This window comes from Vanellus vanellus, assembly GCF_965231255.1.
Source record: "Vanellus vanellus genome assembly, chromosome: 6".
Classification (NCBI taxonomy): domain Eukaryota; kingdom Metazoa; phylum Chordata; class Aves; order Charadriiformes; family Charadriidae; genus Vanellus; species Vanellus vanellus.
The window spans coordinates 59,407,811-59,431,712 of NC_138911.1; the positions used below are offsets into that span (position 1 = coordinate 59,407,811).

The 23,902-nt window shown below is 38.4% G+C and overlaps 2 protein-coding genes across 2 annotated transcripts in view; one reads left to right on the plus strand and one right to left on the minus strand.

Moving 5' to 3' along the window:
* TDRD9 (tudor domain containing 9) overlaps window positions 1-5,178 on the minus strand; it is a gene marked incomplete at both ends in the record, with an annotated part of 88,891 nt that extends 83,713 nt beyond the window's left edge. Inside the window, one exon of the mRNA XM_082485781.1 lies at window positions 5,012-5,178. Within this exon, the coding sequence (XP_082341907.1) occupies window positions 5,012-5,178 (167 nt within the window). The remainder of the gene's footprint in view (window positions 1-5,011) is intronic.
* An 810-nt stretch (window positions 5,179-5,988) lies between these two features.
* On the plus strand, window positions 5,989-10,766 carry ATP5MJ (ATP synthase membrane subunit j). Its single transcript, XM_082485714.1, has 4 exons — window positions 5,989-6,066; window positions 7,690-7,813; window positions 9,651-9,671; window positions 10,573-10,766. The coding sequence occupies exons 2-4, from the start codon at window positions 7,690-7,692 to the stop codon at window positions 10,596-10,598; spliced, it is 171 nt and encodes a 56-aa protein (XP_082341840.1). The 5' UTR covers window positions 5,989-6,066; the 3' UTR covers window positions 10,599-10,766.
* The last annotated feature ends 13,136 nt before the right edge of the window (window positions 10,767-23,902 follow it).

Consider the following 23,902-nt stretch of genomic DNA (forward strand, 5'->3'; position numbering starts at 1 on the left):
TGATCTTTTTAAATTTAAGTAAAACCAAATTTCATGTTTTTCAGTTGCCATTATTATGAACCCACAGTGATAGATGAAGTTTTACAAGACTGATTGGATACGTAGCAGTTATGGTTGCAGCAGACAATTAGAGCAGAAAATCAATGAAAACATATGCCAGAACTCAGTTTGCTGCATTTCCAATTGGGCTCCCATCACTGTATGTAACAAATTTTTATGTCTTTTATGTAACCTCTTCATCTCCAGATTTCCTTTTAATCTGTCTGCCACAGCATTAAAAAAAAAACCAAACCAAAAACAAACAGGCAAGACTCACACGGCCCAATTCACAACGTATGCTATTTTGCAAACACAGAAGAAAACTGCTTCCTCTGATATTTTCTTCAAACATACTGAAGAAGACGTTCAGATTTCCTCAAGTTTGTAACATACAACTGAAAGGTACTTCCTTATGCTTTACAGTTTTATCCCACACCCAAGAAAGAATTTACTAATAGTGCAACATAAATTGTGTGAAACAAATGGTACGTTTTCATAAAAGACAAAAATATTATTTTTAAAAACCTTTGGAAAGCTTATAATCTGAAGAACACTTCATGCAGAAGAGTGGAACATAATATACACAGAAGGTGCAACAGCCAGAACTCTTGCATACCCCTAACTGACAAAAGCACTAGAGGACTAGAGTAAATTTTCTACACATTTAGAATAAAAAAATGCAGCTCAATACCAAAAGTAATCAGTCCCTCCACTTTCCATAATCTAAATACGCAAAACTTCACAAGCATGTGCAAACTCATTATATCTGCGCTCAGCTGATAGAAACTCTTTGTTCTCCTGTTGTGCAGCTGTTGGTTTGTGGATAAATAACGGAAGAGTTGATCTCAACTTACTCTGCACTCCTGATGCAGAATAAAGAGTATCAAATTCTTTTCATGCAGTTCTACACAATCCAGATATGCATCCCTGCATGTGGGCAGGACGGTTTGAAAGAAAGGTTTTTCCTCAGTAATAAAGCTCCCAAAAGAGTTAAACTTCAAGTACCTTTTCCATAGGAAAGAGGATAACAGGTACTGAGTAGATAATGTAATATTAATTCTGTTAATGCCTTTTGAGATTTAACATCCAAAATACTGGTTTCAGAAAATAATTTTGATTTAGTCAAATATGCAAGATTCCTGCAAAGGTAATTCACGTAAATTAGTTTCTTAAAATGGTACCTTCACAGCTTTCTATCGGAAAATAGGTGAAAAAAGCCCTAAAAATTTAGCTTCCAAAAGGTCCACTTACTTTTATGATCATCAAAAACGGGTATGGAAAAAAAAACACCTCAACTCTACAAGATGACCACAGACACAACTTAACCTGTTCTTCATAAGTTTCACTTCAATTTCACTTTAATATAACCAAACGCAGTCTTCTGTCCAGAAACAAGGATCACAACTACAACATATGCTAAAAGGCAGCTGCTGAATAATAGTTAAATATCTAGGCATCATAGACAATTCAATGTAAAATCCTAATGTAATGCTAAAGAAATGCACAAAAAGGCTTACCTACTTTTGTATGCATGTTTTACTGATGAAACTGATACTAGGCTACTGCATCCAGTTCTAGTGTCCACACTTTGGGGGGGGAGGGGGGGGGGGGGGGGAGAGGAGAAGGAGAAACCAAACTTGGAACTGGAGAAGATACAGGAAAAAAAAAAAAAAAACTATCCAAAGGCTGAGAAAATGCCATCCACTAAGACCTCACTTTGTCCATTTTTTTCAAAAACAGAAATGAGGGGTAAACTTTAGGGAATATGAAGACTTTCATCTGATGAAAATATTATGTACTCTCTCTCAAGTTAAAAAGCAGAGCAAAACATAGAAAAAGCAAAGGTGTAAGAGCAAGAAAACAAACTACATAAGTTAAACATCTTTCAAAGAAATCTGCTAGGTTTACCGCAACATGCTATAAAGAGAATCCATACCTCAATCCACCAGCTAAGACAAGCTATTTTCTGGAATTTAGCTTACACTTAGATTTCAACTGTACCAGATAGCAGTAAAACAGCTGAAGGCCAGTCATCATTTCCCTGCTGAAGATTACTGTCTGAGAACTCAACTGTTTCTTTAAGCACTTTTTATTTATAGCTTACACGATTTGCATTAGGTGATTTGAAACTGTATTATTCCTTACAGTAACCCAACTGATATTTCTAAAACAGTTGGCACAAACCACTCCATTCATGGGAAGACGAGTAGGAATAATATCAAAGGGCAGCAATGTCTCCTACCTGCACAGGTGTCAGGCAGAACAAACAGCGTGCAATGTTTTTAGCCTAACAAGCTGCCTATAAAAAAGGGCTAATTTGGTGAAAGCTACATCTATGAAATGCAAGAAATCAAAGAGAGAATAACCACCTTTTCCACACTTAAGCCTTTACATGTTTTAATGTGAACCACAATTGTTTTGATTCTGAACCACAATTGTTTTGAATCCTTCCTTTGACAAGGAAGGATTTAAGGGTCTAAATTTCTTTTCAATCAGTGAAACATAATCAGAGGAATTAAAAAGTTAATCAATGAGCTATTTAAGGATCAAAATTCCAACCACAATTTCTGAGAACTATTATCTTTCCCTAACAAGCTCAATTGCTAATACTGCTATTCTAGAGGTAGTTCAGGTAACAATAATCTTAAAAGCCTTGGAAAATGAGGCATCCTTGGTAAAGAAAAAGAACACATTCCACCTCTCTTTTTAAAGGAGACATGAGGCTTTTAGATCTCATTAGACAGTTTCAGTAACATTTTTGTAAAATATTATTTATTACACACACTTGTGTGCAATAACACACCTGTACCACTCTGATATTAAACCTACACAGTCTTACATATAAATTTAGACAACAGAAGTAGGAAGACAGTCTCCATCAATAATCATATATCCAACTTGAAATAAATATAAATAAGCATTTGAAAAATTTGATATAACTTTGGGTTTGATTTTCCCAAGAAACAAACCAAGAGTTTTGAAGGAAATATTAAAATATACTATTATGCTACAATCAGCCTCAACAAAAGGAGGGAAGTTCTTTTGTTTTCAGCTCTTCAAACTTTCTTAAGAAGCCAGTGAATAAAATCTAAGCATTTTCTACTTGAATCTAAACCTCCTCAAGATTCTTCAAGTTTCATAAAAGCTCCCTAAACCTAAGCACATTCCCCGAATTGTGAAACAGAAGAGTATATGGAAACAAAACACAGCTAAACAAAAACACCTTCTTATAGAGGTCCTTTTCATTTTGTAACAGCACACACATGCATCTACCATCTATACTCAAAGATTTTATACATCTAATGATGAAATTCTGTCCCCACTTACATGTGCCCTCTTTTTCTCAGATGGGAAAGAAAAACAGAAAAAACCCAGCCTGTAAAAATAACTTCTGTTAACACAACTGTCAAAGCCACAATTAGGTTATCCGTTAAGGCTTTTGAGTGGAAATAACCGAAGGTAATGATTTGCCTCTGTCTAGGCACACAAGGCTTGATGAATCTTGTTAATTTCGTCTGTATTACTTGGTAGATTTTGGTGGCTTAGTTGGGTTCAAGAATCTCTTGTCAAACCCCTCCCAAGTGCTACAGAAATGTTACTGGCACCTAAATAAAGACTGAGAAGTCCCACAAATTTCGTACATATGGGGTTCAGGAATTACATTCACAGTAAATAACCTGAAAAACAAAAAAACTATAAAATCTTGTTTGGTCACTTCTGGAAAATTTTAACTACTTGCATAAAACCCAATAGCTCTCAGTCAGATATTCAGAGCTTGTTAATGGCGGCACTTTTAGGTTAAACGCACATTCAGTGTCACATTCGGGAGTGACATGCCAATATACCCTGAACTAGCTTTACCCTGGTAACTTAAATGCTTCAGATAGGTCACAAAAGCAATGAATATATACAGTTTAGTTAGAAAACACATAGCAATCGATTCAGGAAAACAGACTGTTAACTGCTCCTCAGAGAAAACAAAAGTTCCTATAAGGAAGCACACAAAGATTCAGTTTGAAATAATTGAGAACATCTGCTGTATGTGACATCAGTATCTTAACTGCTGGAAAATTTCTGGCTTGAAAGGAACATTAGAGGAAGGAAGAACAGATAAGAAATAAGCCAAATTTTCACAAATTTGTAGCATAACAAATTAAATTTACCAACAAAGTCATAGGGTAGGCAACACCTCTTTATTATTAAGAATATTTGCTTACAAACTTTGGTATAAACAAAGGATGAATCTACTCAAAAGAAAAGTACTAAGTTATAAATAATGTATGAAACACTACTGGTCAAAAAATGTATGTACTGTAGAATAATTATTTACATCGGAGGACCAGCCACTGAAAAAAACACAATAAAACCCAGTAACACTGTTAACGGACTATGAGGGGAAAACAAAAGATCAGCCCAAATCAGCAGTGTTGCTCATTGATTTAATAGTTAAATGCATAAGAACACACTCTGCAATATTATTTTCTAATGAGCAAGTAAGTTTACTCTTGAGTCTCATTTATCAGCTACCACTGCCAAAATTTCCAAGCTACACACCAGAATCTGAATAAACCAGCTCTTTTCTAACAGTTTTTCAACAGCATGCGCCACAATTGCACACCAGCGCTAATGCGCTTCAGAGAAAGCAAATCCTACACATAGCATGTGTAGTGATGCTCTAGACAATAGATATAAGCAGCAAAAGTATTAAACCTACAAACCCACACCTACCCACACCTGGTCTACAGCCACAAACATTAGAGAGGAGGGTGTCAGGCTGGAATCCAACAACCACACCCAGGCAGCACGGGGGAGCAGAGGGGGAAATTCAGACCCTGGCGAAACGCCCTGCACATCCGGGGCCACGGTGACACACACGAGAGCAGGCAGGCCACCGGTGCCCTCACAGACAGCCCTTCACCCCGGGCGTGAGGAGCACCTCCCGGCCGACTACGACCAGAGGCCCCGCACTCACCCCGCAGCCGTTAACGGCTCCCGTGTGGCAGGTGTGCTCGGGGGGAGGCAAGGGGGACTGCGCAGGGCGCCGGCCTGCGTCTCCTCGCCCAAGAACTCGACGGCGGTGACGGCTTTGCCGATGGTGAACCAGTCGCGGATCTGCTCCCCGGTCAGCCTCCGCAGCATGATGGCAGCGGCAGCAGCACCAGCACGCGCCTCGCGCCGCCGCTTGCGCCTACCACCTCGCGCGCACGCGCGCCTGCGCCGCCCTTCAGCACGCGTTCCCTCCTTTCCCTTCCCTCCCCCAGCACGTGACCCAGCGGCCCCGCGCTTTGCTCTCCCGCATGGCTGAGGCGAGGCAGATGCCCGCGCTGCTGAGAACCCGCCCGAGGGGCGAGCTGGGCAACCCGGTCACCTGTCCCGCCGGCTCCCTCCCTTCTCAGTCACCAGTAGGCGCCGGGGTAGTGGGCTTCCCCCCCCCCCCGGCACCTCCACAGAACAATGGCTGAGAGCTGCTCTGGAATCCCAGTCGCCTGGAGGAAATGGCCTACAGGCACGTAGATGCCTCAGCCTTCCTGAACCGGACCCAGCGGGTGCCTCCAGGACAAGTTGCTCTCTAAGCGTCGCACTACGTAAAGACTCGCGACGTGCTCTTCCCGGCATTGTTCGTTGCACGGGACTCTTGCTTTGCTTCCTTCTTAGGAAGTAGGAGTGAGGTGCAGATCTGGCAAAACACTGTGGTGAGGCGGACCCTGCCACTAAGCGTGGGCTTCTTCAGCGATAGGTACTCTGTGAGGGCCGGGCAAGACCCTGGAGCGGCTGAGGGGGCGCAGGGAGGTGCCGGGACTTGCCCGGTATGAGGAGCGGCAGCGCGGCGCAGAGCTCCAGCCTGCCGCAGGCGGAGGGCGCTCTGGTCCTCCGCAGCTGTAGGGGGCGCTGTGCGGTGGCGGCGCCTGTCTGGCGCTGAGGCCTTCGTTCGTTGGCTCGTCCCTTCCCAGCATCCCCCGCGGCGGTAGCGGAGTCTGTCCCTGCTCGGTGACCTTCGGTGGCAGCCCCGGCGCTCCCGGTTTAGCGGTGGGTTTCGGCCCAAGCGAGCCCTGCGGTTGTTGGCGGGCATCGCTCAGGGGTGTCTCGGGGAGGCAGCTGTGGTTCAGCCCGCAAAACGGAGAGGGTGGGAGGGGAAGAGACGCGGCCTGCGGCGCTCGAGCTCTGCCGTTACCGACCCGCCGTGCGATAGGAGCTGTGTGGGTCAGGCCCCGGGCGGGCGGTAGGTTCCCCGGGCTGCGGTGGGGTCATGGTGGGGAGGTCAATGAGAAAGCAAATTCAGCGTCGTTCCTGATAGATCTTAGTTAAAAAGCCTGAACGATGTTGTGTGCACCGTGGGACAGTGGCCTTGGGGAAAGGTCTCTGCCGTGTTTTAGCAGGGTGTTAACTGGAAATAGCATTGCTTATTCTCTGTGTTTTGTAGTCGTGGGAAAATCCTTTCCTTCCTTTTTATTCAGTCTCTTTGTTAGTATGTCTTGATATTCTGCTATAGCAGAATTATTGCTATTATGGCACTATTCATCTGAAACTACAAATACTGGAAACTTTGGGGGAGGTGCAGTGTTCTTATAGTATTGCTGAAAGCACAACACTTTTGCAGGAAATCTGGCCGCATTAATAAATTTGTTTGAAATGTCTGTCCATAAGCAAGGGAAGATATAGATGGGTTTGTCTATAGTTATACAATAATCACCACAAAGATGCTTTCATTCTTTAAGAAGCACCTAGATGTTTCCAGTTGTTTTGACATTGGCTACCCTTGCATCCTTTTCTCTTTGATGCTTGCAAAAGGATGCTTTACATTTAATAATGCCAAATAAGTAAATATTACCTCATAGAAGTTTAAATCCGATTTTCTTTCCTGGGACTCTGATTTACCATATACTGTCTGTATGTGTCTATAACTGACTTTATTGGGTTGTAATAAGTGTAAATAGTGGCTTTATTGGGGTGAAGTGCTGTATGTAAGACAGTAGAACATGTAGTAGTTGAGTGCAATGTGGTACAAATGTGTACTAACATGTTTTTTTAAACCTCTTACAGTTTTATTTTTGTCTAACAAAGTTGCACAGACAGGAAAAAAAACATTGATAGGCTTCTTGCTCTTGAGGCATATTTTGAAAGTAAAATATTCATGATAAATCATGAATTCAGTAGCCTAACATCATTTATTTTGCTATTTTGAGTAGAAATCACTGTGTTGGGAAAGACAGCGGTGGGGGAGGGAGGGAAACTAACTTGGTAGTGCAAGGAAGGAGCCTCTCTAGCTTGTCTGGAATGAGGCTTTCCTCCTGAGAGAATCTGGAAACAAACAAAAAAAAAGCTGTCACTGATAGGGAGAGGGGAGTCTAGCTATTGCTACTCTGTAAATGCTCTGTTCAATCATCTTTGAACCTTTTCATCAGCTGTAATTTATTATTTATCATTGACTTAGCTCATAAATTGTAACCTTAACTCTGAATTTTCATTGCTTTGCTTTGGAATAAGTACTTTTGGATACTTGGGGATTTTTTTTTAACCTGTAAACTGCTGCTGATATATATCAGGAGTGTGTATATACATAAATACATATATGTGTATATATATTAAAAATATAGCAGGTAAGAATACAGTTGCAAGACTCACCATTGCAAAACTTTTTATAATTTTCAGATGGTGCAGACCATGCTTCCGAAGTCATTGAAAGCCATGAAATTCTACTTCACTACTGTGTATCAAGAAATATGGGTTGGTGTGGCATTAACAGCTTATGCCTATTACAAAATTTCATACGGTGGTAAGTTACACATTATAGTCTTCAGTAGCAGTTACTTTATAGATAAGGTTTATAGGTAAGAATATCCTGAACAGTTAGAAATCAGTCATTGAAAACATCCAGCAAATAAGAAATTAACACTTTTACTTAAGGCCAGGTCTTTGCCATAAAAATTTAGAAGTTTAAACATGCTCAGTGTAGAAGGTTCCACTAACAAAAATACTCAAATAGCAGTGTAACTGCCTACGTTATGAAGATTAGCTAACATAGGAATTGGTTATGAAAACACACATCTAACTTGCAATGTATAGCCAGAGGCTTTTCCTGTAGATTTGTGCTGAAGGGGAATGTAAGACTGTTCTGAACTAGAACTTACTTGATTAAAAATTTTTTAGAATCCTTATGTTTTGGGGTTTTACTCAAGATCTGCAAAAACCCACACTTTTTAAAAGGGTTTCCCATGTGAACTTATGAAAGTTAAAACATTTAGTTTATTTTGGGATGATGCACCTCAAAATGCGAGATACATCACTGAACATTAAAATGTGTGTTACTTGGTGATATTGAATCACTTTCTCAAAGGAAGAAACAGAACATCTAATGTAAAAATAAAGAATTTAAGTGGGCCACATCCCTCAGAGAGGGGTACAACAGATGATGGTGTCTTAAAGGTCCTGTTCTTCAATTTAGGCTATGCTGAAAAAATTCCAAGTCAAACCCTTTACTAGCTCTCATGAACAATTAAATGTTATAAACTGTAGACAAAGTTGACAGTGAAAGGAACTCTCACTGTAGGAACAGCTGAGTGATGTTACCTCAACATTTCTCTAGCTTTGCCCAAATAACTTGTAGCATGTCCAAAACTGTTACGCTACACTTACAAGCTTAAGTGAATAGAAGTAGTTGAACAGCTGAAGAGGAAAAAAAAAGTTTCACTTTTGCTTTAACTTCTTTAATTTCAAGGAAAATTCAGAATTGACAGACCACTTCAAGTTTGTGTTTATGTCATGCTACTTTTATTTTCATTTATGACTTAGGTAATATGGTGGTGTAAGGTTTTGAGGGCCAAAACCTTGGTATGGGGCAACTGTATGCTAAGCATTATTTTAAAGTGAAAATAGCTTTTAATAGCTGTAGCCCTTTCCACAATTTGGGGAACGTTTTTTCAAATAATACATACATTTATGTAAGAGTGTGTTGTAGAATAACTTAGATTGGAAGGGACCTCTTGAGCTAACCTGGTCCAAACCACTGCTTGAAGTAGTTAGATCAAAGTTAGATCAGGTTGCTCACGGCCTTATTCATAATTCAAATGAATATATCCAATATATCCATATATATATATCCATATATATATGCACAACCTCTTACGACTGTCTTCCTTATGAAGAATTTTTTCCACCTATTTTTGTCTGATCACTGTGAATCAGTATTTTAGGAGAACAATTACAATGGGAATGTAAAATAAGCTATTTTATTTACAAAGGAAGATTTTAAAGCACACTGTATTCTTATCACTTCACTTTACACCCGTTGTGTGTGTATATATACATATATTATGTAAAATAGTACTATTTGCTATACCTTTCGTTTGAATTACAGTAGGTGTCTTGATGGCTACAATTTCGAAATGCATGGAGTCTTGATTAAAAACAAACAACTTTTAAAAAATCACTACAATGTTTACTGACATGTACCATGGAAAGTACATGTTGTACACTTCCTAAATCTTGTTCAAGCTAAATTAGCAAATCATAAGTGGTATAATCTAACTTAAGTTTATTTGCAAAAAAATAAATAGGAAGTAGTTTTTTAAACTGTCATTGTTCAGCTTGTTTTTTCTTTTTTTTTTTTCCAGGCAAAAAAGCAGTGGCAGATAGTAAGTATTAAATATCTAATACCCTGTTATATTTTTTTAAATGAGTGCAGTAAAAATTAGCTTAGCATATTTTACAGAAGTTTGGGGTTTAAGTTATGGATTTCAAAAATATTTAAAGACTACTTCAAAATTTCTAGTTTTGGTTGTAGTGATGGTTTCATAACCTAGAAACATCTGTGAATCTGCACAGATGCTACCTCTGTCTTAAATTGTCCTTTGTATACATTTTAGGAGTAGCACAGAAGTTGTATGCCTTGACTCAGGGAGGGGGGCATGAATTCTTTTAAATAATAGTAACAGCCATCTAATGGAATTACTCTAAATCAGCAGGATTTCAAGAGTAGCTACTATTTTAGCTGTCAAGAAACTAAGAAGTTTAAACTTGTATTTTGAATTTGTATTTTTGTATCTTCTGTAAAGTAGTGTTTAGATATTTATGGACAGTTTCTTCTAAAATCACACTGGAATTTAATTTTTCATGATCTGCTATACCTCAGTTAACTTTCTGCACTATGATAAATAGCCCATTTGCTCCCAGTTGAATTTGTATATGCAAACACTATTTACATTTTAAAATGAGTAATTAGTAAGAATACTGCCCAGTAGACTTAAGGGTAATAGGATAAATAAACTTTAATTTGGAAAGAACCATACCAAAACTGAGCAAGAGTGAATGTTTGTCTATAATAAGTAAGTGCTTTAAAACTTGTGAAAGAAGATTTTTGGTATTGGCCAAGTTTAGGTATGTAGTTTAAGGGGTTTGGTTTATTTGACAGGGCAGTTGAATTTGCCAGTTTTTGCACTCAGATGTAGATGCAGTTGTCTGTTCTAGGTTCTGAACTACGCTCCTGAATTGATTTGCTCTACAGTTTGAACAGTCTAAATCGTGTCTTTGTTTCAGAGTCCTCTGGTGCTGGCCATCATTAAAGACCTCTTCTTGGAGTATGAATTTGGTGTTTTGTCATCTTTATTGTAAATGAAGCAAGTTACAACCATAGGGAAATTAATTCTGAAACTGTACCTAATCCATCTGCTGTAATTAGCAAAAGAATAAATCCATTGAGCAACAAAAAATTAAACATGTTGGACAAAGTATGCTGCAGTGTATTCTTATCCTAATTTTTAGAATAAGTATTTTTTGTTTTCTACAATTCTTCCAAGTTCCATGTTAAACTTTTTCAATCATACTTTGAAAATGATAAATTTCTATAACTGAACTTCTTAATAGAATTAACCAATATTTCTTACAATACCATTAAGCCTCTTTTAATGGTATCTTTTCAGGCTAGAACTTACAAAGTACTCTGTTTACTTTTAAAATGCCATTTAATAGTACGCCAAGTGTGAGGACTTAATTCTCAGCTTTTTGTCAACTTGTGGTACAATAATTATGGGTACAAAAAGTTCTTTTTAAAACCTTACATTTTTTAAAAGACTTCTTAGTTCTGCAAGGTTTAAAAGCAAAAGCTGTATTGTTATTAAAACACTATGCAAAATATTTACAGAGGCTTTTAAAAAGTAGTTTATTGTCAACTATCCTTTTTGTTCTTTATATTCAGTAGCGCTAAGGAATTACTTTGAAAGGCTCTTCCTTTAGGCACAAATTTTACAAAGGAGTAAGTAATAACATGCCTATTATTATATGAGAAAATCAATATTACATGGGCCCTCATTTGCCATTTAAGCTTATGAAAATCTCAGAATGTAAAGGGAATAATGAAACCATGCACTGTCACAGCAGTTAATATGAGCATAAACAAACATGTAACTGACCTCAAAGAGTTTTCCTTTTTCCTGAAAATTTAGAATTAATACATGTATGCTGTTCAAAGTAACTCCATAACTAGTATTATATTTTGGAGACTCTAGCAGCCTATACTATCTTACAAAAATCAGTTTTCAGAACTGTACATACTGAATTCTGTACCAAGGATACATAGTGTATAAAACCAAAACTGGACTTTGTGTCATGTTTTGTTTAAATTTAGTCTAATCTGCTTTTGAGAAGATTAAGAGGCTTAAGTCATTTTAATGACTTAATGCTTACGTACATCTTTTTAACTACTTCACTGAAACATCTTAAATCTTTCAGCTTGATTAAAGTTTTGCTTTTCAATCTCTGACTGCAGAGTCTGGCCATAACTTAAATATTTTGTATTTGAATACTCAGGAGCTTGGTAACTTTACCTGCTGATGGTAAATATTCCAAACATTGTGTTGCCTTTAATTTCTTCAAAATTTATATTTCTGCTTAAGCTTAATAGCTATACCTACTATGAGTATAGTAAAACTACTAGTCATATTTCTCTGAAAGCTTTTTTTAAAGGCAGGTATAGCATTACTCAAGTTTAAAACAACAAGTGACATCTCTCTTTCATGCATTCTTGACATTTTTTTCCACTATCCAGTTTTCCTTGTTGTTGCATCTTCCCTTGATATGTTTTAGCCTATTCTTTCATCACTTTCATAATTTCTATATGGGTTTTTCAGTGTTTCCTCACCGCAGAAGAATGAATGAAAAGTAGAAAGAAGTCACTATTTGTTTCTTTACATAAAACCAAAAGCATCCAGAAGGGAACAGAGAATAAAAATTAGAAGAAATTGGAGCTTCAGATGAACAGATATTAGGCCAGTGGTGATTACAGGGTGGGTCAGAGTTGTGGTATAGTTAATAAGTGGTTCAGATTGAAAATTTATGCTTGGTAAGGAGGTATACGTGCATTTGTAATGCAAATTTATGATCACTAAGTTACAGTTCCTAAGATACTACACATACTTCAAATGACCTGCTTTAGCAATTTTCAATTACAGAGCTGAGGAAAACAAGCTAAGGAAAAAACATTAATCACTACAGGATTTGTTTTACCTTAGCTAGAACCTAGCACACTGGGACTGAGCTGCATCAACATGCTGTCTGGTCTAGATGTTAATTGAAAAGAAAGAGGAGCTTCTGCTAACCTGCCCTTGGAGCACAGTTAACTGCACTTTGAGGTAAACTTAACCTATTTCAACTCTTAACACTTCATGATATCTGACTTGCTTGATTTTCTAGGAGGGAAAGAGAGTACATATGGGCAGCAGTGTCCGGGTTATGAAAAGTACAGCTTCTACTGAAATAATGCTATCTGCAACTGATGCTTCCATTAGTGTATCTCTATCAGAAATTTCTGTGAAGGCTGCAGAATATTCCTTCCTGATTGTGATTCTTAACACACAAATCTCTGCAAAAGATAAGGGAACTAAAACTGGTGTTTATGTTTAAATAGATTTTTTTTTTTTACTGGAGTAGGATACAGAGGAGGAAATTAACTTTCAGTCAGTGGTGTGACTCAAAAGCAGAAATCAACACACCCATAATGTGTAACACCTGTAGTACTATTTGTGTACTTTCTGCTCCCGTATGCTGAAGCATACCAGGTAGTATAAAAGACAATAGAGGAAGGTTAGCTAAGGCATAGTAAGTGCCATTTGTTCCTTACAGTGAGGTGTGGAAGGAGTAATCAGTTTTCTTTGCAGCACTACCATCTGGAGTGTAGTCCTAGGTAGAGAAGCACTGCAAAGGAGTACCCTTGAAGTGAATTATTTTAGAACATATGCCTTTTTCTCTAATGTAGCTAAGGTGATTTCTAAAGTTAAAATAAAAAGGTTTTCTTCTTCCAGGTAAGTGTCTATATAGACAAGCCTCAGCTCTGGAACAAACCCATTTTCTATGCAAATGACTATTTAAGATCAGGAGGTAATATTCAGCATGATTCACAATTAAACACTGGTGGGGGAAATGCTTACTGCTTATTAATGGATCATCCTGTTTCCGTTTAGCTGCTGCCTCTTTATATTGCTGACATTTCTAAAACAAGAGGATTATATTTAAACTTTGTGTAGTAAAATAGTTCAGCAACTGCATTTTTGATTTGTTGCCTGTGATAAGTCATCAGCAATGATAAAAACTGACTGCTTACCACCTTGGCAATGGTAGTTGAACAACAAACTCCTATAGGGGTTGAAAAACCTCATCCAGTTACTGCAGCACCATCTTGACCAAGTTTTGCTGTGGCACTGGTAATTATTTATTTTTTTTTTTTACATCAACACAGAACATGAAAGCTCAGCAGCAGGGAGCTGTATTAATAATGACAATGCTAATGCAAGATGTGGTCTTTTTACAGTACAAGTACTTCTGTAATTATGGCCAGGATTTCTCATTGTGAAGCTCTGAGATTTCTAGAATGTTTTCAAGTGTTGTCCTACAATTAGGAATCTCAGAGTATCCCCTGCATGCTAATAAAGTATTGTGGAATACTCTAGGGGAGCAGCAATATACAGTCAGAGCCAAGGAAACATTAGTCACAGGGCCCAACCTACTTAACCTCTTTAATGGCTAACTTGGAAAAAAAACCCAAATGTGTATTCATGTTAATTGGGAGGATGAGTAAAGTTGCAGGAAATGATCTAAAGTAAAACAGCTGAACTAGTCTCCTCTTTATCTGAATCATGATAGCAAACCACTGTTTGTAGTACAAATACAGCCTGATACAGAGCTGGTATGTATATGTGTATTCTACTTTCAGTCCCCAAGGAAGGAAAACTTATCAGGTGCTTGTTAGGCACAGGTGATTATATGTGACATCACCACCAGATGGCTGAAATGAAACTAACTGAGGAAATGAACATGTGAAATCACTATTGTTTCATTCACGGAAATCTGTAAAGCTACTAGGAAGGAAAGAGTAGTAAGATGCAGATTCCCTGAGGCATTAAATATGTTGATTAACAATTTGGTAAATGGAAGAACAAGAAGTGACAAGACAGTGCTTGAACAGCACTCTCTTCATACTGTAATTCCATGACCTTTAGCAACTAAAGTTTAGCAGCCAATAATCTCTTTACTTTAAGAATATAAAGTCATGTGACTCTGATTTAGTAATTTATGAAGAACTCATAAACAAGAAATTCCTGTAGTCTACTCCACTGCTGCAGGCAAACTACCTGGAGACAATTACTCTCCCCTAACTCAAAATGAACTGACCACCACAATAATGAATTATTTGGAAATTTTAATTAAATTCTGCTAAGGGTACTATGATTTCTTTGGTTGTGGTTTTAACAGTATGAATACTCTGGCAGCTACACCAGCTTGTGGAGTTTCCACCCTTATACCACAGTGCCGTGATCCTTGAGTTGTGCTGATACAACTATTTGTGAATTGGATCAGGCAATTTTTCATAATTTTGGGGTTGTTCCTCCCCCCCCCGCCCCCAAAACAAGCACTCAGGGTTTTTTTGCTGTTTTAATTTGGATCTGTCTCCTGATCCTGTTTACCGCAAAGCTGCTTTATAACTTGCATTACAGCACAACGGCATTATTTTTTTTTGCAGAAAAGGGGCAGAAGAATCAGAATTTCTCGCTTCCCATTCACTCACGCAGCTTTCCTAAGTCATTGTGTCCCTTACAATAATTAATGCAAGTTTCCTCCTCATACCCAGCTACGCACATGATCAAAGTACTGTCTCTCTCATAAGAACTGTCATCACTGTCAACACTCACGGGAATAACTCCACCCTGTATACAAATCAGGAGTGTCAGCTTGTGCTTTAGCAAAAAGGCAGAACCTTGTTTCCTTCCTCTGTGACAGCACATGGCTTTATCAAGTTTATAGTATCACTTAATTAATTAGGACAAATGAACAAACAAGCAGGGAACAGGGAGAACAATTGTACCACAATATCCTAATGCTCAATACTTGCAGGGAGAATACTTTTAGTAATAAAGGATAAATTTGAAAGTGGTTCTGCAAATCAAATTATACTATTGGTTGTCATCAATGGATAATACACTTTTAATTATTATGACCTTCAAAAAGTAGTGACTTTTTTTTTAATTTACATGACCTTTAACTATTTTATATCCATATCATCACAGTAATTTCAGCTATTTCTTTAGAGCTAATGAAATGTGTTTGCTAGAAAATGACAATAGGGATTCTGTGGGTGGTAGAACTAACAGCAGTATACTGAATGAATCCCATCTGTGATGACTACTTCTGCCTACACAGATTTTTCCTGCAGTATCAGTTGTAGTCTTCATTTCTTGTTTTAACCTGTTGTGTTTAGCATGCTTTTGATAATACTTAGAATTGTTGCAATTAAGGGGGAATTCTTTAGGTATGAAGTAGAAACTGTTGTGAGATACTTCATATGGAATGCTATATAAACAAGCAAAATGGCAACAACCAAACTGAACACAACCAGAGTATTATGGGAGGAAAAAAGAAGGGATTAATAAAATGGATTAGAATGTGAACAGGCATTTGATACAGGACCAAGAATACAGGGAAAGATACCCTTTGGGGGGGGGGGGTGTCTAACCAAAAGCATTTCCACTTTTATAATAAACTCCATTATTCATCTTGAGGATATATATAGCAGTCTCAAGCTATACTTTTTTGCATTGCTGTTATTGACTCTTTACTCTTGATGCTTCAGGTATACCTTTTAATTTAGTGTACTTGTATAGAAAAATAGTCTTGTTTAAATTCTCTTATACCTGACATTACAGTTCTCTCCTTACACTCATGTTGTATTCCACATATCATATCACATACAGCCTGAAAAGAAAATTCTTTTCATTCTAGTTAGGACCTCAAGATACTTCTTAAAATAATTAGCAAAAATTTAAATTATGCATTTCTTTCAGTAAGCTAAGAATTGGAGTCATACCAATTTTATCAAAGGATCTGACTCTTGTTTCAGTAAACACTGAGACATAAATACTTTTCAGCATACTTTGATTTAGTTAATTCTTTTGGAGTAATGCAACTAGAAAAGGAATCTTGCCAAAAATATTTTCACTTTGCTTTCAACTTATGTATTCTTATTAATGCTAACTGTCACACCTCTTTTTAAATTAAGGCTATTAATTTAAACATGTACTCAGGCCTGTCTAGAAGGACAGAAACAGAAGGCAAGGAAAAAAAAGTGTAGAACTTTCACATAGCAATTGGAAGAAAAAGAAAAAATATTCAAGTTATTTTACCTTGTGCTGTAGCTTGTCCTTTTATAGAATAGAAATACTGGTTTTGAATTTGAGACATAAGTAAGAGACAAATCTTTTAAGTAGCATCTAATCATCCCCAAGCAAGTAAGCTATTATTGTATGTACTCCTCTATGATGAGCACATTCCAGTCTTTCAAATCTTCTGAGGTACAGCTGCATATTATGACATCATCTTCGACTAAATCAACATAAAATAGATTTTAAACACATACCGGTGATACATTGTCTGCTGTCACTACTTGTAGGCTTTTCACAGAATCATTTTCAATAGGGTTCTATCAATGCCCTATACAATTTATCACCCTTTACTGTTGATATTCTTCTGTTTATGCAGCTAAGAATTGCAGTAAACCTTGTCATAGGATCACAACAGTAAAAATAAAAATTATCCAGAAACATGTTTCTGGAAGATTACAAACCACGGCACTTAGAGGCAGAATCAACTTGTCTGATTAACGTTCCCAGGACCACAACATCATTACTTTACCTGGAAAAGCAATATTTATACAGTTAGAAAAGATGAACCTTAATCATCAGAAAGGGACAAAACCAGTATTTTTGTTTATAACATGGAAAAAACATCATTGCAAATGTCTTAGATTACATCTGCTGGTCAGATTATCTGAGTGCAGCTGCTCTTCTATAAAAATGCACTATTAAAAAAGTGTCTTTGACAGAAAAACTCAGATTCACAATAAATTTTATGCACCTGTACAGAAGACAGCCATAATCTTGACAATTTTGGGTAATCAAAAAGCCCAAAAAGTAATCACCTAAGGTGTTGTGGGTTTTGACACACACACACACACATATATATATATATATAAAAAAAGAGAATGTTTTTCCATAGAGGCTTATATTAAATCATAAACATATCCCGGCTCACAACTGTAATGATGTTTTATTTAAACAGATTCAATACTCTGTATCATACTTTTGGAGGAAACTTACCTTGCGTGTTCTGATCTGTAAAATCTGTGGTGAGTACACACGCTAAAAAAGATAAAGAATGTTATTTCTAGTAGTGTAGTCTTAGTATTTAAACAACTACATTATTAAGTATAAAGTACTGTTTGGGGGGTTTTTTAAATGCACATTTAATTTGGTTTATAATTTCTTTCTCCTCCTATATGTGAGTACTCTTCCGCTCAGAGACATGTTTTTCTCTCCAAGCCTCCTTGCATATCAAGCAGAGGATTTTCTTAATCTACCCTTCCAAGTTGCAGTCCTTCAAGTTCACGAATTACCAGGTACAACAGCAGGAAGCATGAGCTCCATTAAATTATACCTTCTGCGTGTATTTTGTTATTAGATCTACTTACCTCAAGTAAGCTAACCAAGAAAAAGGCATATTCTAGAAGAAGATACACATTTCAAATTAGGAATTACTAAATTTAAATGTGAGAATAATACAAATTTAACATGAAAATAAACCTGCATCTGTCCATCAGTAAACTTAAGAAAAGAAATCAGATTGTTTTCAATTATAGTAAATAAAGTAGTTGCTCATCTTAAACAAGGAAGTGATGGTTAATAGAAAAATTGAAGGTTAGCCACCCACGATTTTTGCAGTATGGGGTAAAAACTAATCATGTATCACAGAATTCTGCATTAGAATTTAGCTGAGAGAGGAAATATTTTAAATAATTTCATACAGAAATTGTTAAAAACACTTGAGTACTTGACTCACTGAATAATGGCTGAGATACCGGAGAACAATTTTAGACTTGCAGTAACAAACGAAATGGCTGGACTCAATCTTAAAACATGACCCATCCTTTTTCCCTTCAAACTTTAACCAAGTGGTACACCCAAAATGAAGTGGCATATAAAAAAAGGAGTAAAGAGTGGAGGATTAACTTGTTACTTTATCCCCTCATTAATGTTTCAACTAATAACCCATCATCTAGCTAGTCACAGATACTTCTACTCATCATGGGCATACTGAAAATTCAAGAAAAAATATTTTTGTAAAGAAACATCTCAAAAGCCCAAATGGTTATAAGCCTAAAGGTACAAGCAGAGAGAGCCTCTCCCAGGACATTTAAGGGTTTTTTTTCTCCTCCCCTTCAAATATAGTTAATGGTTTCATCATGTTAAGTTACAGAGAAGCAGAACAAGATTTTCCATCTGTGAAAACGATGGTGTGTAATCTGTCTTATAGAGCTATATCTTCTGTAGCTTAAACATAAAAAACTAACAATACCTATTAGTGTAAGAATTCCATGGGGGTGTATAGCAACACACTCCCAATGAGGCCACAGCGTTCTCCACTAAGTACACTCTTTTGCATCATGTGTATTGGATTAAGCGTACAATTTATGTTATTGTTTTAAGACATTGCATCTCTAATCCACCAAATGCAGGGCTGAAACACATGACGTATCAGACAGACAAATCCTCAGGAAGTGCACACAGCGATGTGATACACAAGTCCTATGGCTTCACTCCTTCTTTAATTATTATACTCCTTTTCAGAATGATGCACTGACTGGATTGTGCTATGGAAACTTTAGAACATTAGTCATCTAGTCCAGCATACATTACTTTAGAATATTACAAGGTAGCGATGAAAAAGTATCTTTCTCCTGTTCACGTGTCTCAAATACTGTATACAAAACAGACATCAAAGTGTTTCCTTTGGATTATTATTTATAGTATATCTCTGAACAGGTTTGGTGGGGTTTAAAATACGTTGGCTGCGTATGAATTCAAACATACCAGCATATGACTATTGTTCAGTATGAATTCCTTATTGTTGCAGCCTTAGGAAGTCAGCTTGATTCTGGAAGAAGAGGTTACTTAAGGCCACAGTAACAAATTAAAATACCTTTCCTTTAAATGTACACACTCACTTTACACAGTATTTCACGAAAGATTTTAGGCTACCTGCTGTGAAATTCTCCTTGAAATACTTAGTCTTTTTGTTTGTATCATCTGTTACGTAGCACTGCACCTGCACGTTAACTGCCTGGCAAGGCAGAAGTACTTCCGTGTCTCAACTTCTAAAATTGCTTACCTACTCATGGCCAGTTCCTCCTGTATTACAGCAAATGCTAACCATAATTTCTGAAAAGAGAGTTGTATTCTGTACTAAAGTAATCCAGTAATTCATTTAGAAAGGATACATTTATATTTTTTTTTTTGTAATACACATACACAAAAAAACCCCAACACTCCTACCCATACTCATTTTTGGAGATTTTATTCTGCCGGTTGCGAGGAAACCCATCCTAACTATAGCCATCCAAAAGTCTGCTCTCTAATCTGAGCCAGTCATCCAGGCTCCATCTTTAATCAATGGGGAGATAGGCACCTTCAAAGACCAAGAGATTTAGATAGTGGGGTGACTATCTCCGCATGGAATGGATTGCCTGCAGAACTGCCTCTTTCCCTTCCCTCCCCATCCCAGTTTATCTCTAGAAGGAGCCTGGATGACTGATTGAGACTTCTAGATTACTGAAGTTGGATAAGATGGATCCCACCCTAAACGTTTGACCTCTGAGAGTGTTTCTGGCTATAAATAGTTATTTAAAATAATACCACATGAAAAGAAAAAGTGTTTAATTAATTAATAATAAACACTTATTTTCCTGTGACACCTCCAAAGCCTGAAAACCTTTTCCTACGCTCCAGAAAAGCATTTTAACAAGTTAATGTAAAACTGAAAAATATTTGGATCCGAGAAGGTTGGAAAGCTCATTTTCCTCCTTTTGCCTATGCATAAAAAAGAAGTAGGAGAGATTCAGACCTGGCAGTTCTAAAAACTTTAAAAAACATCTACATTTGAAAATCTTGGTAGAAGATACTTAAAAAACATAAGCAGGAATTGGAACTTCATCAGCAGCGCTCCTGAAAAATCTCATTAGTCTCCCACCTGTATCTTTCGGAATCTCTGCTTGTCCTAAGAATAACCTGTGTGATCAAATAAGAGGCCTGCCAGTTTACTAGCTGCAGTTAATACCCCCTTTTTTCAGTAAATCTGGGTCAAATACAAAACATATTTTTGATAATTTTTTTCTATGCACCCATAAATTTCAAGTATTTTAGGAAAACACTAAAATGATAGTTTATACATTTCAATCTGATTGCAATTTCTAGCTAAACACGAGCTCAGCACAAATCTCAAAAACTAACCCTGCCATAACTAATAAACAGTAATTCTTCATTTTTTGAAGTTGTAAGTTGAATAAATGTCTGTTAAGCTATAGTGGCTTCAATTTGTAAAGTTAAATAGTATTGCTCTGTTTTTTTTAGGAGGGACATAAAAGGTATTTGCATAACATGTTTTGATAATTACACGAACAAATAAGCATAAACCCTTTCCTTTAGGAAAAGGCCAACAAAATTAGAGCACCTCTCACAAAGGGAACATATTTGGAAGCAAAAAATTTGGGTTCTGTATCTCTGGCTTTATCTGCTTCCATAACCAAATTCTCTTACCTTATCTTCTTAGGCATTCCCCAAATCATGACTGCTTTCGCACAACCTCACTTATCTAAGACTGGCAACTAACTTGTAGATATCACTGGCCCCTTTGGCCAAGCAACATAATTTCTACAAAGTCAGACCAGTCATTTGGCATGGAAATGCATGGGCATGGGGAAAAAAATTCTGCGTTATTACATGCGACCCTCTTCCTGCTCACAGTAAACAAAACATTTGTTGATATTATAATTTGGAATCAGAAGATATTATAATGGCTGCTCTGTTCCTTGACTGATAAAACAGTGGTTCCCAAAAAGATTCTTCCGTGGGAGAGGAGATGTTAATTAATTTACCACACTGCAGGTAGACCTTTAAGTCTATGCTTTGTAAAGATTGGTAAAATTTTTTTTCTTTCTTTCCTCATTTCTGTGGGAGATGGGAAGGGATGAGGCAAATGGGTTTTTTCAAGGGAAGGAGAAATAGGAGTAGGAACAGGCTTTGATCTTAAAGGCCCCTTCCAACCTAGACAATTCTATGATTCTACAATATAAAGTACGCACTCTACCTTTTGAAGACATTTCCTCTTAGTCCACAGTATCCAGTCTGTCTGGTCGCTGCATTGGCTGAACCTGCATCTGCCAAAAGCAACGCGAGGTCAACAAACTTTTATACTAGAGGCCATTATTCCAATAGAGGCACCGCATGGAGGAGTGCCTTCCTGCCCAGGAGCAACTGTCTACACCATATTCTCCCACTTTTCATTTTGTCAGCATTCCTGCTGTTGCAATGGAAAAGTAGTAGTGGGGTAAAATTTTAATTTTTATTATAAATCAATCAAAACGGGGAGAAGTCAGCTACAAATTATACCTGCAAAGAAGTTATATACCATCATTTAAGAATCACTGGCAAAAAAAATCTAACCTGGTTAATGAGAAAGACAATAATTTTTAAAGAACAAGCATGACAAAAGGTGCACAATTCCCCTGTTCTTAAAATTAGAATGTCGTTGCAAATAGTAAAAAGACCAGTACATTTCTATTCACTGCTATTCCTTTATTTGCTGAAGTCTGATATGAATTTGATGAAGATAAACTCCCCCCATTTTTTTTTCTTAAGCTACGTAACTATGAGCATGTTATAGCCTGTTTCATTTGAGGTCAACCTAGTTATAGGGTTAATACTATTATTCCAGGTAGCTCTTAAAGTTCTCTATGGGGTCAGAAGTATCATACTCTTACCTATTTCCAAAGCTGTGTGTGTGAGGTAGACTCAGTTTACAAGAAAACGAGTATGATAATAGTGGTGGTGTCAGCACGTAGCACCCCAAATAGTACTTGCAAAATAATTTTAAACTGACAAAGTATTATCTTGTGATGCTAATAGGTTTTTCCTGTAGGACCAATTTATTAAAAGCAGCTTTGACCTATTACAAAGCTGCCACCAGAGCCTGCAAATACACTGACAAGAATATGCAATGAAATCTCAGGCATGTGTATATTAAGATAATTTAAAGAAATATCTGGTATAGAATCTTACATTAATAGGTTACATTTAACATACAAGCTCATACTTGATATTAATAGGCTATTATCGCTTACCCTCAAAGACTTACAGAAACAGTATCTAACCTCCTCTCAAAAACTTCCCAAGTTACCATTTTGTTTGCTCCTAGCTGGGATCTGTCACGGTGTTCTACAAGTGAAGTCTGGAAACCAGACATTTACAGGAACGGTTGAAGCATTGGATGGGTCCATGTATTTTGGAGATGAGGATTTAAGGCTCACAGCAATATGAAATTTGTCTACATTGCATGTGTTGCGGTACTAACATATGGCGATGTTTTGACTTCTTCCAAGCTGTTAACTTTCATCTTGCCGCTGTAGCTCTGAGGAATGAGGCCCCAAAAAAGGAAGAAACCAAACCTTAGTTTCAAAACACGAGACCAGATCTCCCAGGAGCCTGACGTCAGGGTGCTGGGCAGAAACACCACCTCTCCTGCTGATAAGGGGAGTTTTGTCCATCAGATTTCACAAGCAACGCCCGGGTGAAGGGACGGTAAAACGAGGGTGACGCTAGGAGTGACGTTCTTGCAGCCACAAAGAACCACGCACCGAGGCGCGTTCCCCTCGACCCACACCAGCTGTTGGAAAGCCACCTCCTCCGCGCACCCGCCTGCCCCAACTCGCTGGCGGGAGCTGCCGCCCCGGCGCGCCCCTCTTCCCGCGGGAGGCCAACCACCCCCACGTCACCAACCCCACCCCGCTCCACGCACGCCCGGCGGGTCGCGCCTCGCTCCGTCGCGCCCCAGCGCCCACCGACAGTCGCCCCGCCGCCCCCGCATTTCCCGGGCAGAATGCCCCCAAAGGCCGCTGCCCCTTCCTCCACCACCGGGGCCCGCGGGCAACCGGCCGGCCGAGGGCCCGGCCCGGGGACAGGGCAGCGCAGCACCAGGTGAAGGAGGAAACCGAGCCCGGAGCGAGACCGCGGGAACAACAGGGCGGGACGGGGCCCACACGAAACACGGAGGGAGGGCGAAGGAAACCACCGCCGGGACGACGGTGAGAGGGGGGACGTGAGTCCTGTCCCCGCGGTCACGTGCAGCACCGAGGCGCGCTCCCGCCCCACGCGGGCCGTGCGCGCGCCTGCCGCTACCGCCACAGCCCCGCCCCTGGCCCTTCCCGCCTCGGCCAATGAGGCGGCGGCGGCGGTTAACCCCTGGCTGGGCGGCGCGGCGCGGGCGGAGCGGAGCA